General features: G+C 35.6%; 1 protein-coding gene across 4 annotated transcripts in view; it reads left to right on the forward strand.

The window, feature by feature from the left end:
- The window catches only part of LOC140447400 (four and a half LIM domains protein 2-like), a 184251-nt gene that overhangs the window by 92779 nt on the left and 73452 nt on the right, over positions 1-18020 (forward strand). Inside the window, exon 1 of one of the 4 annotated variants that reach the window (XM_072540031.1) lies at positions 10048-10092. The exons of the other annotated variants lie outside the window; for them this stretch is intronic. Coding sequence (XP_072396132.1) covers positions 10063-10092 — 30 coding nt within the window. The 5' untranslated portion in view covers positions 10048-10062. Of the gene's footprint in view, positions 1-10047; positions 10093-18020 lie in introns of those variants that run through there. 4 annotated transcript variants of the gene reach the window in all.

Genomic DNA, 18020 nt, shown 5'->3' on the forward strand with positions numbered 1-18020 from the left:
TATTTGAAACATCTTTGATATCAGTCGTATTATTCATAGATTTTGATCTTTTTTATGTGAATCATCTCCAATATGCATCTTTTGCTGTAATTTTGTTCTTTTTCCAAAATATGTACATCTTCAAAATCACAAGTGGCCATAAGTTCGCTTATCTCAGCACCAATAGCAAAGTTAGTAATGGAAATATTAGAAACAATAGTCATCTATAAATTAAAGTACAACATACATTTCTACAAATTATATGTTGATGACTGCTTACCGTGTATTTCGGACCATGAAATCGAAGCAAACAACAAAATTACTTATCTTGATTTAAGTTTAGAGTATAACAACTAACTGATTTACAAAAGATGTTTGGTCTGGAAGATATCTAAATTTTAATACCAACGCACCCATATCCCATAAAATAAGTATTCAGTCTTACTGACAGAGCAATTAAGTTATCTAGCCCACAATACCGTTCGAAAAATTCGAAAAAAGTTGAAGATATCTCAGAAAAAAATAATTATTCACTAGAATTTTACAAACATCTAATTAAAAATGAAGTTGCATTATCAGAAATCAATCTAATTCCGATAACAATCCAAAACACACCCAAACCATACCTAGCAATAATAATAGTAATGTCACTAAATTAAACAAACGCTATATCCTTACCATACATTAATGGATTCTCTGAACAAAAATGTCGAAAATGTTGGCAAAATATGATATCAATGTTGGACATAAATCATTGAAACCATCCGTAAAATATTTTTCAAAATTTACACCCAATGTTAATAAAGATCATCAGTCGATGTTATTTATAAAATAAATTGTAGAGACTGCAATTCAACATATATTGGGCAAGCACAAAAATATCTACATAGAAGAGTTGTTGCACACAAACATAATGTATAAACCAACAAATTAAACTCTTCTTGAGAGAAGCTTTAGCCAAGCATTCTCTGAAGAAAAGCCCTTCTTTTAATTTTGAAAATGTACAGATTTTGGAAAAAAAGAACAAAACTACAACAAAAAATGCAAATTGGAGATGATTTACATAAAAAAATCAAAATTCTATCAATAACAAAACTGATATCAATCATCTTTCCAATATGTATCATAATTTAATAAATTGAGTTGTTTTTTAAATGCAATCAGTGCACAGATTCTAAATGTGCCGGTGGGAGATCGCTTCTATGCGCTGTATTATAGTCGATGTATGAGAGAAAGTTTTCAAAATAATGAAATAAGAAATAATAATATAAAATTTGTTATTTCATTATTTCGAAAACTTTTTCTCTCATACACCAACTATAATACAACGCATAGAAGCCATCTCCCACCGGCATATTTAGAATCTGTGCACTGTATATATATATATATATATATATATATATATATATATATATATATATATATATATATATATATTTGAGTCGTATATTCATCTGACGATTAGTTGATCATCAATTACACAATTCAAAAATGAAATCTTTATTTGACATTTCGTCTTTCAGATCGGGATCATCTCCAAAATTCATTTTTGTAACTTTTTTATTTTGTTAAATTTGAAACTTCTTATCTTTCAGACATAGACTGTCTGTATGTTATCAATCGTCATATCTAACGCTGTTGCTAATTGAAACATTATCTCCAGCTTCATTTCTAGCTCCAAAGCCTATTCCTCCATGTATTGGTTTATGTCCTGCCTTGGATTGGCTCACATGTGCATTAAAATCTTCTCCTCTTATAACCTTCTACTCTGATGAAATATTATTCAGTATGTCTCCTAATTAATCATAAAAAGCTTTTCTTACGTTCTCATCCAGCCTTGTTTGACGAGCATACACACACCACACATTCAACACTTCTTTATCAAGTATTCACTGACATTATCTTATCATTTGTTCTTACAACGTCTACTGTGTTATCTTTCATTTTACTGTCAGCAATTATACCAACTGCATTCCTAGTATTACTTTTTCTTCTTACAATTTGTATCCTTCACCTAGTTCCTTCGCCCTTTGTCCTTTCCACTTAGTCCCTTGAATAAAAGCAATTTTTAAGTATCTTCATTGCTCAGTCAAAAGGGTAAAGGTTGGACAGAAAGTTTCTTTTGCTGAAATTAGAGTTTTGGTTAGTTTTCTTCAGTGTCTTGCTGCAAATCTTTTTCTATCTTCCAATACTTTCTCTGGCTATTTCTCTCGCACTTCTCCTGTATAGTTTTCTTGACTTTATTTCAAGTATTTTCATTGATCGCTTAAATTGGCAAATTTTTAGTTTTAGTTCCCCTTGCAGCAACAATAATACTTTATATACCGTTTCAAGATTTTGTTTTGTTAAGAAATGGCACGTTCATCTAATTACGTATTTCTTCGTTATCTTTATATTTGTTAAATACCTGGTTTTGTTCAGTTAGTTTTTCCAGATCTGTTATGTACCAACCTTTTCTTACGCTCCATAGGAGTCTTCTCTCGCATTTTCAAGTACACGACCTTTTTTCAGTTTTTTTCAACTTTTTTGCAATCTTTCGGTCTTAATTTTCAGTACACGACCAGCCCATCAAAGTCTCTGAAGTTTAATGAATTCTGATAACGGTGCCTCTTTGAACAGTTGGTAGAGGTCATGGTTGTACCTGGATCTCCATACTCCGTTTTCGTTAACAGGTCCAAATATCTTTCTTAGGACTATTCTTTCAAAGACTTCCAGCTTTCGTTTTGTGTCTTCTGTCGTCACTCATGTCGCGCACCCATAAGATACTATTGGTCTGATAATAATTTTGTAGACCCTGATTTTGGATCTCCAGTGTGTGTTTTTGGAGCGAACACATGGGCTGGTGAAAAAGTTTTGTTTTTCTTTGCTATTCTTCTTTGAAGTTTTGGTTCTTCTGTTCCATCCGTGTTTAATGCGGTTGCAATGTGCATTCTGATTCCCCTATCTCTTGCCTGTGTGAGTTTTTTATCTTTTGAATATTTATTTCTAGTCCGGTTTCTTAATTCGCCTCTTCTGTTCTGCGAGACACGATGCTAACGTCATCGGCATAGGCGGAAATCTGTATTGATTTATTTGTTAGGAGATTACCTCTTCCTATATTTAGCTGTCTTATTACATATTCGAGAGTCAGGTTGAATAGTGTCGGTGACACCTCCTTGCTTTAATCCTTTGACTATTGAAAAGTTCTCAGTGAGCTCATTTTGTACTCTGACAGTTGCTGTTGACGACTCCATTGTCCTATCCCTCCTCATTCTTTCTGATAATATGTCTATTCCATTTTTTTTCTCAGTATAATTATGAAATAATTTATTAGACGTTTCCACTCCCAAATCGTTAACCGTTTTCAAATAGCAAGAGAATTTAATGATTTCAAAATGCCGTCGTTTATATTTATCATGGCTTTTCCTGACGTTTCTTTCTCTTTTCATGTTCATTATACTCTGAATTGTACGGTATACCATTATCATTTGCGTTGATTCTGATATTTTATATTTTCTTAAGGATGCTAATTTGTGGTCGTATTCCTGTTTAGTAAATCATAATTGTAACATTATACACTCCGCATCATAGAAAACGGGCCACCCCATATATTTAAAATATTTTCTAAATTTCTATTTATTGTTACAAAATTAAGCATTTATTTTTTTGTACATTGAATCAATAACTCATTTAGCATACAATTTCATCAATATAACAATGAATCAAAAATAAGAAATTTGACGAAAATAGGAAATTTATTGAAAAAATCAACAGTTTTTAAAACAACAATGAACTTTATATTAAAAAAAAAGCTGGGATCCATTTTTCATAATGAGTATTGCCACCTCGATTCTGGATAACACTCCTCATTGGATCTGGCATGGAATGAATAACGTTTTGGATATCTCTTTGGGGAAAAGTGGTCCATTCCTCAATGAGTGTCATCTGAAGCTCTTCAGATGTTGTTGGAGCAGGTATACGATTATTAACACGGCTCTTTAGCAGGCTCCATAAATTCTCAATAGGATTTAAATCGGGGCTTTGAGCAGGCCCGTCTATTTTTCGAATACCAACCTCTTCAAGATACTCCGTTACTATCCTTGCCGTGTGTGGTCGCGCATTATCCTGCATTAGCAGGAATTTGTTGCCAATAAATCCATTCACATGATGTAAGATTTCCTTTATGTACCTTACTGCGTTTAATGCACCTCTGTCGATCACTACGAGATCCGTATGCGCATCAAAAGAAATCCGTACCCAAAACACTACTAAATCACCACCAAAAACAGCGTGTGGTACCCGAGTGCAACCAGTGAAACGTTCTCCAGCCCGTCTATACACCTTACTGCGCCCGTCTTTACCACTTTATTCTACACTCATCCGTAAACAATTCTTTTTTCCAATCGTCTGTTGTCCAACTCACGGCCACACGTGAGTCTTCGTCTTTTGTGAGCTGGGGAAAGTAAGCGCTCCGATGCTGGACTGCAAGCTGTTAAACTTTGTTCTCTTAATCTTCGCCCAACAGTAGAAAGGCTGATTGCTGGTCCTTGAGCTTTCTGTAAATGGTCTTCTGTTGGCGACGCGATCTTCCCTAGCATTTGTTTTCCTTTTTGGACCCGTAGTTTTGAAAATTTTCTATCGTTATTAACTCAAGACTAATTCACACTAAGTCAGCTACTGTAGGTAATACTGAGATGCTTTTAGAACTTATTAGAACCCTTTACAATATGATACATTTCTCAAAACAATCGCTTCCTTGAAAATTGATCAAGTTGTAAACAACCTTTTCTCAAAATTGATTTGTTTTATAGGTTCTTCGAATATCCTCAATCCAGTTACAGGGTCGGTTTGTAACCCATTTAAGTTAAATAACCTAAAACAATTTAAAAATAAAATAACATTAATTCAATGTACAAATACAAAGAAATAAATGCTTAATTTTGTAGCAATAGATAATTTCGATAGTATTTTAAATATTTTCTATGACGCGGAGTGTATGTTCGTTTTTCATTATCTTTATTTAATTTTCTACTATTTAATAGCCAAATTGCATCCCTTGCAATTCTCTAATTGTTTCTATTAATAGTGAAGATCATTTTAACTGTCCTTTTGAGATTTATTCCTTTTATTCTGACAAAAGTTGTTTGTTTTAAAATATCGTATAAGGTCATAGAAAATTTCAGTTTGTAATAAGATATATCTAAGTTAAATCTTATGAAACGTTGCATTAGTCATTCTAATTGATCGATGTAAATGACACTAACAGGTGTGATGTTTTAGAAATGATATCATACGATCAAAAATACTCTTGTCAGCCTACGCAAGGTTGCATATTCACAACTTTCAACAATTTTGTCTGGTGTTCTATATTTATTATAGATGAATTTATTCTCGAGTTCAAAATGTTTACAGGTTGTACTTTTGTCCTGTCTTAAATACTACTATTCTTCTTTTTTTTTCTTATCTGGGTTTATCCTAGAATAAGATACAAGAAGTATGAAATTTTATATAATTTTTCATGACAATAAATGTTTGTATAAATAACTGAAATACTGCACTAAATTATCTTGATATTTATTACTACAAAAAACAAATCTTTTCTTCTTCTGATGCCGTACGCTATACAGCGTGTAGCTGTTCATGCTGTTTGGATTATACGTAAGGATCCTTCTGCTCTTCTTATTATTGTACTGATAGGTATGATGCACCAGTTTCTTATGTCTTCGAACAATGAGTGTCGTTTGCAACTTGGTCCTCCTAGACCTTTAATTTTGCCCTTTAAAATGATTTTCAAAGGATTATATTTGTTGCCTCTTAAAATATGGCATAGGTATGAAACCTTTCGCTGTTTAACGATACTTAGAAGCTCTCTTTGGGCATTAGTTCTTCTTAAGACCTCTTCATTTCCAATATGGTCGACCCATGGAATTTTAAGCAACCTTCTGAGATACCACATTTCGAACGCTTCAATAGGGTTTAGCGATCTTATTGTAAGTGACAAGGTCTCGCAACCGTATATGATTATTGGCCATATGTACATTTTAGAATGCGAATACGGAGACCAAAAGGAGTTTCCGAGTGAGGAGCTAAGGTAGTTACTGAATTTGGTAGAAGTATGCCTAGCTATTGCTACTCCCATCGTCACTTTTTCGTCGCAGTCCGATTTATTGTTTATGGTAACTCCAAGATATTTAAATTTCTCAATTCTGTCTATATATAAGTTGGTTGTTTATTTTCAAAGTTGTTGTTTTTGTGATGTTAGTGTTGAGACAATATTCCTCTCCAACTGTATTAATATTATTAACTATCTCTTGTAATTCTTCTATGTTGTTCTGCTATTATAGCTTTATCATCGTAATATCGCAAATTGTATTGATTGCCAAAAAAATGCAACACTTATAAGCACAAATATTTTTTTAAATATTTATTTATGGAAGTATTCATTATAAGATTCTTATTATTTGATAGTTAACATTATAAACAAATTTGCAACGCAATTTTCACAAAAAAATTGATAATGAGTATCTCCTCCCTGACTTTCTCTACACTCAGTTACTCTATGGGGCATTGATCAAATTAAGTGATCTATATCGTTACGGAATACTTATCCAGATACTTCTTATGGCATGCCACAGCTAAGTTCTGAAGGACGTGGCAATCGATTTAGGTTTCGACCTACCATATCCCACACATGTTCTATGGATGACAAATCAGCTGATCTTGATAGACACTCTAAAGTCTTAATACCAGATTTTTGTATGAACTCCATGGTTACATGGACAATTTGACATCTTGCATTATCCTGTTAAAAGATCGCGTTTGGAATGGTTTGTAGGTAGGGGTGTAAAATCGGTTGCAGTACTTCAACAATATATCGTCCATCTCGTTCATCTGTCAGAGTGTCGTTAATAGAAACTGGAGGTGATCTGCTTCACAAAAATATAGCACCTCAAACTACACTCACGGGCACGAATAACGAATCACTTGCATTTTTAAAATAAAAACTTAAAATTTTAATTCACTTTCATCTTTTATTATTATAATAACGTAAACACAAACGAAACAATTTGTTTTAAGTAATTTCTAATAAAAATTTAACTTTTTACTCGAATTATTGCGTGAATTCTCCTTGGCGTGCCTATAATCAAATGAGAAATGTTCTGCTGCGAAATAAGTTTCCATGCCTCTAAAAGAGATCCTTGTAACTGATTTAAGGTTAAAGGGACAAGAACACGACTTCGTATCCTTTGCCCAAGCATGTCCCGAACATGTTCGATTGAGTTTGCGTCTGGACTCAATGCTGACCAATCCATGTTTACTTCATTTAAAAACTGATTCTCGCACTGTGAGGCTTGTCATTATCATGCATCAGAACAAAGTCATTTCCAACAAAACCAGCACAAGGCACAACAAAATCTTGGAGAATTATATCAATGTATCTGGCAGCTGCTGTTAAGGAGCCTCTCAGAACGATGTACAATTATGTACGTGCCTCTAGAGAAATTACAGCCCACACCACAATTAAGCCCACTTGATAGCCTACCCTAGGACTGTAGGTACATCGGCAAAACTCTCATGTGGTCTTCGCCATACTCTTTCACGGCCATCTGGAGACCGTTAGGTAAACCTGGACTGATCCGTAAATAAATCGTTCCTCCAATTATTTACAGTAAAATGAGCATGGTTTCTGGCAAACTGAATCCGCGCAACTTGATGACGCCTGCGAAGTTGTAGACCTGTTGCAGGTCTGCGACTGCTTAAATTTGCTTCTCCAAGCCTTCTTCTAATTGTTCGTTCACTTACGTTAGTATTCCAGACATACTGAAGTAAATTTCGGATTTGTACAGCCGTGGCACGACGATCTCGTAGACTTTGTAAGAGGATGGAGCGATCCTCACGGGCACTAGTTCTTCGTTGGGGACCGGTTCCAGGTCGTCTAGTGTAAGCTCCGGTTGCCAAAAAACGTGTAAAATACGGTGCCCAGTACTATTAGATATTTGATACTTTTTAGCAACATATCGCTTACTTCTCCCGTCTCGAAGCAACGCGACAATATCAGCCGCTGTTTCGGGATTTACAACCATAATTAAACGCAAATCGTCTTCAAATTTGTTTGATTCCTTGATTCTTGATTCCTTTGCACTTTTAAAATTGATAAGAATAGTGTATTCTTGATTGAATTCTTGAATAAGCATTTAAGTTTCATTAGAAATTACTTAAAACAGTTTGTTTCGTTTGTGTTTACGTTATGTTAGTAATAAAAGTTTAAAGAGAATTAAAATTTTTATGTTTTTAGTTTAAAAATGCAAGTGCTCCGTTTTTCGTGCCGGTGAGTGTATAATGCTTGGTTGTTTTGTCTTACCCTTATGCGCCCATCAGACCCACCGAAAAAACCTATATTCATCATTGTATCAGGAAAATGTTCAATTGCTCACTCCAGTTTTGCCGAGCTGTGCCCCACTCTAAACGTTGAGCCTTATGATGTGGTGTCAAAGGTAACAGCACGGTAAGCTTTCAGTATCATTCCAAGTAATCTTTGATTAACTTGAGACTACCCATTCTGTAGCTTCAACTAAATCATATCTTATTCTATGTCCACCTCCTCCAAACTCTTTAACACCGCTGATGCATTAGCTTCAGCTCTTCGTAAAATTTTACTTAAGCCAAAACCGGCTTCTTTAATAAATCTTTTTAAATGTATGAGAAACGTTTTATAGGCACACAAAGATTGTGCACTCTTTATGATTGTTTAAAAAAAATTGCAAAATCAGCAGTACGTCTTCAAAGATTTGTTATCAGCTATCCCTCATATACCTTTTAGAACATTCAGAACCCTGTAAGATTTTTTCAGCTGTTTTGTTTCTTTACTGGCCTAATTAGATATATAAAATGTATAAATAATCTAAACACTAATCTACTAATTAAAAATGTCATTGTGTAATATGTTTGAAATATAATGAGCCCCATTTTCCTTCTAATATCATAACCTAACCTATATATTGACCAAATCGCCCGCTTTTCTGTGATTCCTTCTTGCTAGTTATGATGGTATGCTGGTTGCTTTCTGATATCCAAAATTTCTATGTTATAGTTTCACGTTTTTTTTATTTTTGTCTACATTTATGTTATTTCCTTCTTCATTATCACGGTTTTCTACGTTCTAATTTTATTCCACTCTAATATTGGTTTAGTTTGATTGATTAGTTTGTTTGATAGACATGCCAAGAGTGACCGAATTTTTGTTTATTGCGAATTGATCATTTATTTCTATTTCATTAGCGACATAACTAAAAGTTTCAGTACTTTGCATGTACCTAAACACCTTCTTCTCATTCCGCCGTCTCCTTTCGAAGGTTGGCGATCCAAATGGCAATTGTAGTTTTGGAAAATGCTGCGCGAAAGATCTCTGCGGATGAGCGGTCGAACCATCTCCACAGGTCTTTCAGCCACGAGTTCTGGCGTCTTCCTACTGATCTTTTGCCCTGTACTTTTCCTTCCAGTATAACTTGAAGTAATTCATATCTTTCGCCTCTCAACACATGACCCAAGTATTGCATTTTCCTTTCTTTGATTATTCTTAGTAATTCTTTTTGTTTACACATGCGACGAAGTACCTCAACATTAGTAACTCTTTGTACCCATGGAATCCTCAACATTCGTCTATATATATACATACCTAAACACCATTTTCTATTTATTATTTGTTCATCTATAACTAGTTTGCACTTTATTGGTACTTTTATGTCATAATACAGTTATTTTTGTTTGTACATATTGTAGTGAATATGTTTGATATGTGATTAAACTTCTGTACTTGCATATATAGATACAAAAGCTTATTAAAGACAGTTTTTTACTTACTAAACAAAATGACCTTTATTGATACTGAAAAATACTATTCTTTAATGAATTTTACTCTACTTTTCACTTTAAACTAAATATATACCTCAGAATACTGAACCTTCGAAAACATCACACTGCACCAAAGAAAACCGACTGCAGTCTGAATACAACATATTCAACCACATACAGAAAAGTGTGAAAAGCGACCAGATCTACCAATTTGACACTTGAATTCAAGTACCACCATCATGCCGAAGACATATGCCATCACATACCCCTGTCTTACAAAAGGTACATACAAGTTTGACTAATCGTTTTAATAGAAATTTTTAACCTGTAACTTATTGATAATTAGTTTTTGAAAGGAACACCTTTATATATAAGATTTTTTATATAGCCTATATAGTATATAGAACACTTTGTATATAAATTTTCCAAACCTGCTTCATTTCAATTGTCAATTTTATGTAAATTCCTATGAATTTTGGCACTAGGTTCGGAAATGTAATAAACTACACTTGAGTGCAAAATAATCGACTCAAAATTATTTTGCGAAAGTACGTCTCCTGTTTCAATCTAAAAAGTGTAAATTTAAAAATATTTAGTGTATAACCGTTAACCTCATTATTGATTTTTAAAAAAGTTTTGTTTTTTGGTGAGTCAGATGACGGACCAGATCATTTATTACAAATAAATAATGCAACATGTAGAGAGGAGTTCAGAATTTGACTCATAAAAATCTACACGCACCGACTTAACACGTTCGGTTAACATCGTATGCATCAGTTTCCATAGCAACCCACTACTACATCGGTCAATTAAGTTCGCAACTGCATTACAAATGGATACCACATCCGTCAAAGCAGCTCAAGCAGAAGCATTATTGAGAGAAGACTTGAGTCAGCCAGAGGCCGTGAGAAATCGACTAAATTTAAGCCAATCTGCTGTGTCCCGAGTGTATTGTCGGTACCAAGATACTGGTGATTATGTCCGTCGACAAGGAGGAGGCCGTAAGCGAATAACAGCGGAGAGAGATGATCGATGTCTTGTATCAAAATCTCTAATAAATCGACATTTGACTGGTGCTAATCTCAAACAAGAGCTTAGAGATTTCCGAGGTGTGGTTACCAGCGTTTGGACAGTCAGAAGGAGACTGAAGGCAGCCAACCTAACACTAAAAATGGCAGCTACGGGTCCCAAGCTAACTGCTGCCCAGAAGCAAAGGCGATTAGAATTTGCTCGCGAATATCTGGATTGGGACGACTATCAATGGAGTCAGGTATTATTCTCCGACGAAAGTAGAATCTGCTACATGGCAACGACAAAAGGCGTCGAGTCTATAGAAGGCCAAGAGAGCGATTTGCTTAATGTTATATACGAGAAATTATGTCATATGGAAGTGGTTCTTGTATGTTTTGGCCAGGCATTTTCATGGATGGGAAAACCGAGTTAGTTTTCGTGCCTGGTGGAGGACGTGGAGAAGGTTTAACGGCGGATCGTTACATCAGAGACATTTTGGAGGAACATGTGGTTCCATACGCGAGATTTATTGGTGATGCCTTTATTTTACTGCGCGATAATGCATGATGCTATACCGTGCGAGTCACCACCACCTATCTGACTGAGATCGGTATACCTACAATACATTGGACTACGTTGAGCTCGGACATAAATCCAATAGAGCATGTTTGGGATGAGCTTAAACGAAGGATCCGGGACAGAAATCATGCACCAAGGAGCATAATGGAATTGAGAGCATACTGATGAATGGGAAGCAATGCCTCAAGATTTTATTAGAAAACTCATCCGAGATATGCGAAATTGATTAGAAAGTGTAATTAGGAGTAGGCGTGGTAATATCAAATACTGAAAAATCAAGAAATTCATTTTGTAATTGATGATTTATTTATTTCTCTGTTTATAACATCTGTCTTGCGTTAGTTCCAATGATGAATATTTAGGAAACTCTGTTCGTATTGCATATTATTTTTAATATGCGTCTTCCAAATAATGCAATAGCAGTTTTTGTAAGTTCAATAATAAAGTTATTGTTTGCACATTACATCTTTGCACTTTTTACATTGAAACTGAAATTGAAGGTGTTATCTCAAATATCGCTTTTGAATCGATTGTTTTGCACTCAAGTGTAGTTACATTTTTGTCAATCATCTAGTGGATTACGTTATATTATTATTTATACACCTATTTTGCAGTAGCGCACCTAGAATTTGCCTGGTGGGGTTTGGTTGGACACTGAAATTTTTTTAAGCTATCTCCATTTTGAGTTCTTAAAATTTGGGTTTTAGTTTAACTTAAAGTACCAAAGATAGGAATGCCAAAGATTCAGATATCTACTACTACTTCAATGTTTATTTTGTGGGATAGGGTTAGGTAAAGCTTTATTTCGAAAGGAATGAATATAAAGACCCGTTTAGGATCGTTAGATCCTCTTCAGGCTAGAGTTGAATGTGTTGTGTTGGAATGACAGCAAAACAGACCGAAAAACAAGCTGAGGTAGTGGTGTTCTTCTGGTGGAGCATCTTGGGGGCTGTCGAGATGGAGTCGCTATTCGATCAGAGCCGAAAGGCTTGTCTGGATGTGGTGTTCTGTCCAGAAAGAATGTGTATGTTTTTTGAGCTAAATGCGACAAAGTCGAGTCTCTAGTTGCTATTGTTCCTGTAGTCGTTTTTGTGTCTACACCCGACTTCAAAACTAGTGAATTGCACTATAATTTTGTTATCGGGTGTGTTCGATAATCTTTAATTAGATATTCAAAAGTTTTCGGATTTTTGATTGAATTAGTGACATTAGGATTCGTGCGAGGTCTTGATGAGGGAGGGGCTGCTGTTGCTTTGGCGAACGATGTGGAATTGGTTTGGAGTTGAGTGGATGTAGGGATTGTTTTTGATGTGGAGGCTTGGGGCTGGGTAGCGGGTCTTGAAGTTGTTGGAGTTTGTGAGTTTTTTGGGGTTGGATGAGAGGCAGATTCAGATTGAGATTGAGAACGAGAAGCAGATTGGGGTCGAGATGGGGTTTTCCTTCATGTAGATTGTATTTTAGAGAAAGAAAGTTTTCGGTGTGTGGAGGGAAGTTCCGAAAAGTCGATTCGGATAGAATTTTATGATAAGGATAGTTGCTTTCAATCTCACTTCTTTTCATATGGAAGCGAGCTTGCAAGGCGATCATGTCAGTATGCATGTCCATAAGGTCCTTTGCAGAAGAGTGGGGGTTTTAGGAGTTATCAGGAATTTTGATGTCATCGTCTTCCTGTTGAAGCAGGAAATAGGGATTTGCTGATATGGCGGCGGTCCGTGAACGGGTCACCGAGCGGGTCGAGATAGTCGACCTGGTTAAGCCAGGCATATCGATTGGGCCTTGGTCCTACACACAAACAGACCACTAGGGACTTCACAGCTGCACGAAGCCAAAGGGCGGTATAACCCTTCGATAAAACGCTTTCTCCACTAGCGTGCTTTGTGTAGTTTCAGAAAATGACTATAGTTACCTTTGCGTATACCGACGCTGCTTAATAGTGCCTCGGTGGACGCCCGCCGAAGCGGTATACACTGCGGTATACCGGCCCGGTGCTCAATCTTTAAATCGTATTCTTGGAGTCGTTCGATCCATCTGGCTATCTGACGCTCTGGATTCTTAAACTGCATCAACCATTTAAGGGCGGCATGGTCGGTTTGGATTAGAAACTTCCTTCCGTAGAGGTATTGATAAAAGTGCTCTACTGATTTCACTACTGCTAGAAGTTCTCTTCTCGTGACGCAATAATTCCGCTCAGGTTTTGAAAGAACTTTAATAAAATATCCAAGGACTCGTTCCTGTCCTCCTTGAATCTGAGACAGCACTCCTCCAATTCCCACATTACTTGCATCTGTATCTAAGATGAACTCTCCTTCTGGCAGCGGATACTCTAAAATTGGTGCTGTGAGTAAATGCTTTTTTAAGGTCTCAAAGGCATTTTGGCAGTCTGTATCCCAGCGGTAGTGTCTTGCTTACTCTGTAAGTCGCGTTAATGGCTTAGCGATATCTGCAAACTTCTTAATAAACCTCCGGTAGTAAGTACATAGTCCAAGAAAACTTCTCACTTGATGTTTGTCCATTGGTACTGGCCATTCCTTAATGGAATCGATTTTTCCCTTATCCACGGCCACTCCTTCTTTACTGACTATATGACCCAGATAATTGACTTTACCTTGAAATAGCTGGCACTTCTTGGGGTTTAACATCAATTGGGTAACTTTAAGTCGATTAAAAACGTTTTCTAAATTCTTCAGATGATCTTCAAATGTCTCCCCCAAGACGGTTATGTCATCTAGATAAACCAGGCATGTTTTCCAAGATAATTCTCTCAACACATTCTCCATAAGCCTCTCAAATGTCGCAGGAGCATTACAGAGTCCAAATGGCATAACGTTGAATTGCCACAATCCAGATCCTGTGGTGAAGGCTGTCTTCTCTTTATCTACTGGGTCCATTTCTACCTGCCAGTATCCAGACTTCAAATCCAAAGTAGAAAACAATTTACTTCCAGCCAATGTGTCCAATGTATCGTCGATCCGAGGCAGAGGATAACTATCTTTCTTGGTAACGTAGTTCAGCAAACGGTAATCCACACAGAACCTCGTCGTTCCGTCTTTCTTCTTAACCAGGACCACCGGAGAGACCCATGTTCTCGTAGAAGGTTCTATCACCCCGTCTTTCTTCATTTCCTGAACAATCGTTTCAGCTTCCTCTCTTTTCGCCTGTGGTAATCGTCGAGCTGTTTGACGAATTGGCTTAGCATTACCAGTATCAATTTTATGCTTAACAACGGTTGTTCTTCTCGTCTTTCCTCCTTTGGGTACGAAAATATCACGATACTGCCGAAGAAATTCCCTTAATTTCCTTTTCTCCATCTGATTTAGAGACTGTCCCGCAACTGCAACCATTCGGTCGAATTGTGGTCGCCTGACGGATTATGGATGTCACAGGTACACAAGTTCCTACTTTTGTCTCTTTCTTGATGGTCACTGGGTATTCATTGACATTAATAAGTCTCATAGGAATTTCCTTAGCCGAAGTCACCAATTCCTTTTCAATTATGATTCCACGGAAAACCTCGTCGTCATGGTTCAAAGGCTCCATCAAAACAGGTCTCCCTTCGTCCACAATTCCCTGTAGCCGTGCTACTATGATCGTTTCGCTTCTCGCAGGCACGACTGTATCTTCTTTAATGGCTGCTTGCACAGTGTTGTCATTATGTGGATGAAAAAATACCTCCTCGTTGCCAACTTTGATTACCTTATTCTTAAAATCTAATTGGAATTCGTGCATATTCATTACGTCCATTCCTAATATAACATCCTCTTCGATGTCAGCAACGGCGACGAAAACTTGTTTCTTCTAGCGATCTTTCTATTATATCCGTTATTATGTTGACTTAATGATAGAATTGCTTTTCCTAAATCTTAAAAACAGTTTTCAGTAACATCGAAATTACTGGAAGTAAAGAAATCATCCTGTACGATGGTATTATATTTGATTGCTTTTAAGTTTGAGTATCAATTTAACCTCAGTTACGTTCCATATCCTAGATACATATCTTAGTCTGAACGAGTCATTGATAAGTCATGTCAGTTTTACTATGTTTTTAGTAAGAATTGTTTGGATTTTCCCAGAACTTAAATCGAACACAGGTTCTTGGGAGTGATATTTTCTTTAATTTCGGTAACTTTGGAGTAACTGGTTCAATTTTCCTTTCTTCGTGTAAAATATTTTCCCAATCAAATGTGTTATCACCTTTACCGGTGTATCAGTTGAGTTCATTTTGTATTTTCTTCTTTTGTGTCATAAACAAGATAAACTGAAGGTGGGAAAAAGGTATAAACATTCCTACATACTTTCGTCTGGTAATTATATCAAACATTTAACACAAATACTCTTGTCATATAAAAGAACAAACTAACAAGAAACAGAACATATCACATCTCTTTGATATATTGTTTTTGCTATTTATAGATAACCTAGGTATTCACATTGAATGACCCTACTATTTTTGTTCTAATTGGTTATTTCCAATTAACGCATTCTGACGTTTGAGTGTCTATTGTAAACAATTTTTCAACTGCTACGAGGTGCAAATGATGATAGAGAATACACAAAAATGTTTATTCGAAGTACCAATTTAAAAGTGAAACATACGGTTAAATTATTCTAAAAAATTTACTTCCTTTGGATTCTGTCAATATGTGTCCACATTTATATTTTATTTTCCACTTTCTTACTTTAGAATTTCTTTTCGTATTTTGATTTTGCATTTTGATGGCCATTCTGCGTTTCACCTGTTTCTGTACTTCTTCCTTTTTTCCACCTACTTCCTTTTTTTCTTTATAGTTTTGTTTATATTGTGTTTTTTGTTGTCCAATTTTTATTATTTATTAATCTCGTTCGTAGAGTTCCTTGGGTAGATTTCATAGTATTTTTCACAAATTTTATATCTCTTGTTTGTACGTTGCATTTATTTTCAATTTTTTCCGCAAGATTTTTCTCTAAAGAGAATAAAAACCAATTCAAAAATAGTTCTCACAAGCACAACAAATTCATTATTATCCTCACCAGTATCCATATGCGGAGTCGGCTTCCCTTACATTACATTTTCTTCATAAGTTTTTATCTTGTGCTTTACGAATATCCATCAGCTTCATTGACATATCCTACGTAAGTGTCTGCCAGCAGGTTTAACAATAATTTCAGTCCATACCATTTTGTCGAAAAGTTGAAAATGGCGGAAATATTGAGCAAAAACAGATCTCATTTAAATTCAAGATGGCGGCTAACGCAACGGTTGGATTCAGTCGCGATTTTAAATTAAAGCTACTATTGACGTTCTTACATGACGGTTCTTAAATCAGAACTGCCTATGTGTCTTAAAAGAAAAGTCTTTAATCAGTGCTTGTTGCCAGTACTTACATATGGTGCAGAGACATTAACACTAACCAAGAAAGTAAGAAATAAAATTTGTGTTACCCAAAGAGCCATGGAACGATCGATGTTAGGCATTTCTCGTAGGGATCGGATCACGAACAAGGAAATAAGACGGAGAACAGGAGTGACAGATGCCATAGAAAGAATTATGACCCTCAAGTGGAACTCGTCGGGGCACATAGCTAGAATGTCGGATAACAGATGGACACAGCGAATAATACAGTGGAGACCGAGACAAGAAGCACATCGAAGTAGACATCGTCCACCAACAAGATGGTCTGATGACATAAAACGGATCGACAAAAATTGGATGCAAACAGCACAAAACAGAAATACATGGAAAAGACTGAGGGAGACCTATGTCCAGCAGTGGATAGATTCGGGTTGAATGGTGATGATGACTATTGACTCCCCCAAAGGTTAGAATAATAAAATTTGGGGCAGATCGCCTTGCAAGGTTGGCTTTTTTTTCGTCTAACCCGACTAGATTATAAATAAAGATTGTATGCCTTTATATTACATTTGTTCTTTTCATGGCTATCATAAAGAGTAAATAAAAGTTTTTAAAATGGTACTACTAATACAAATACATTGCAATCTTAGTAATGGTATTATATAATTAAGATAAAGAGATCGTTTGGTCGTGTAGACCTTTCTTTAACACATTTCGCTGGTTGGACCTTTTTCGGTCTCTGCTCAGCTTCATCACGATTATTCTGTAACTGTAAAAAATTCGTTTATAATTTAAAATAAGGCTGCATTTCGTCAATTTATTTCTCAAACGAAAGAATGCACGTACTTTTATGAGTGATGATCAAAGAAACTCATGAAAGATAGTTTGATTAATGTTCGACAAATGTCACAAAACCATGTTCACATTATATCGCATAATTGACTGGGAGGATGCAAGCAAACAAGTAAACTTTTCATGAACATTAAAAAATACCCAACTATTTGCATAGAAATGTACAAAAATAGATTGATTACAATTTGGCAAGCTCACTGGAAACAAGTCTAAAAATAAGTTTTATATGGTTCAGATAATTCGCACTTATTCCATGTATTATGAAATTCGACCTAGTCTATTTATATCTAGATTAGAAATGATCGCGATGCAAAAACTGGTACCTGTTTTAAAACGCAAAAAAAGTGGAAGTGATAAAAAGATAAATGTACCAATGTTACAAATAAAACGCAATTTTTTTGTACTCGTGGTCTTATATTGGTTTTCAGAAGCCCCGGAT

This window comes from Diabrotica undecimpunctata, chromosome 8 (assembly GCF_040954645.1).
Source record: "Diabrotica undecimpunctata isolate CICGRU chromosome 8, icDiaUnde3, whole genome shotgun sequence".
Classification (NCBI taxonomy): Eukaryota; Metazoa; Arthropoda; class Insecta; order Coleoptera; family Chrysomelidae; genus Diabrotica; species Diabrotica undecimpunctata.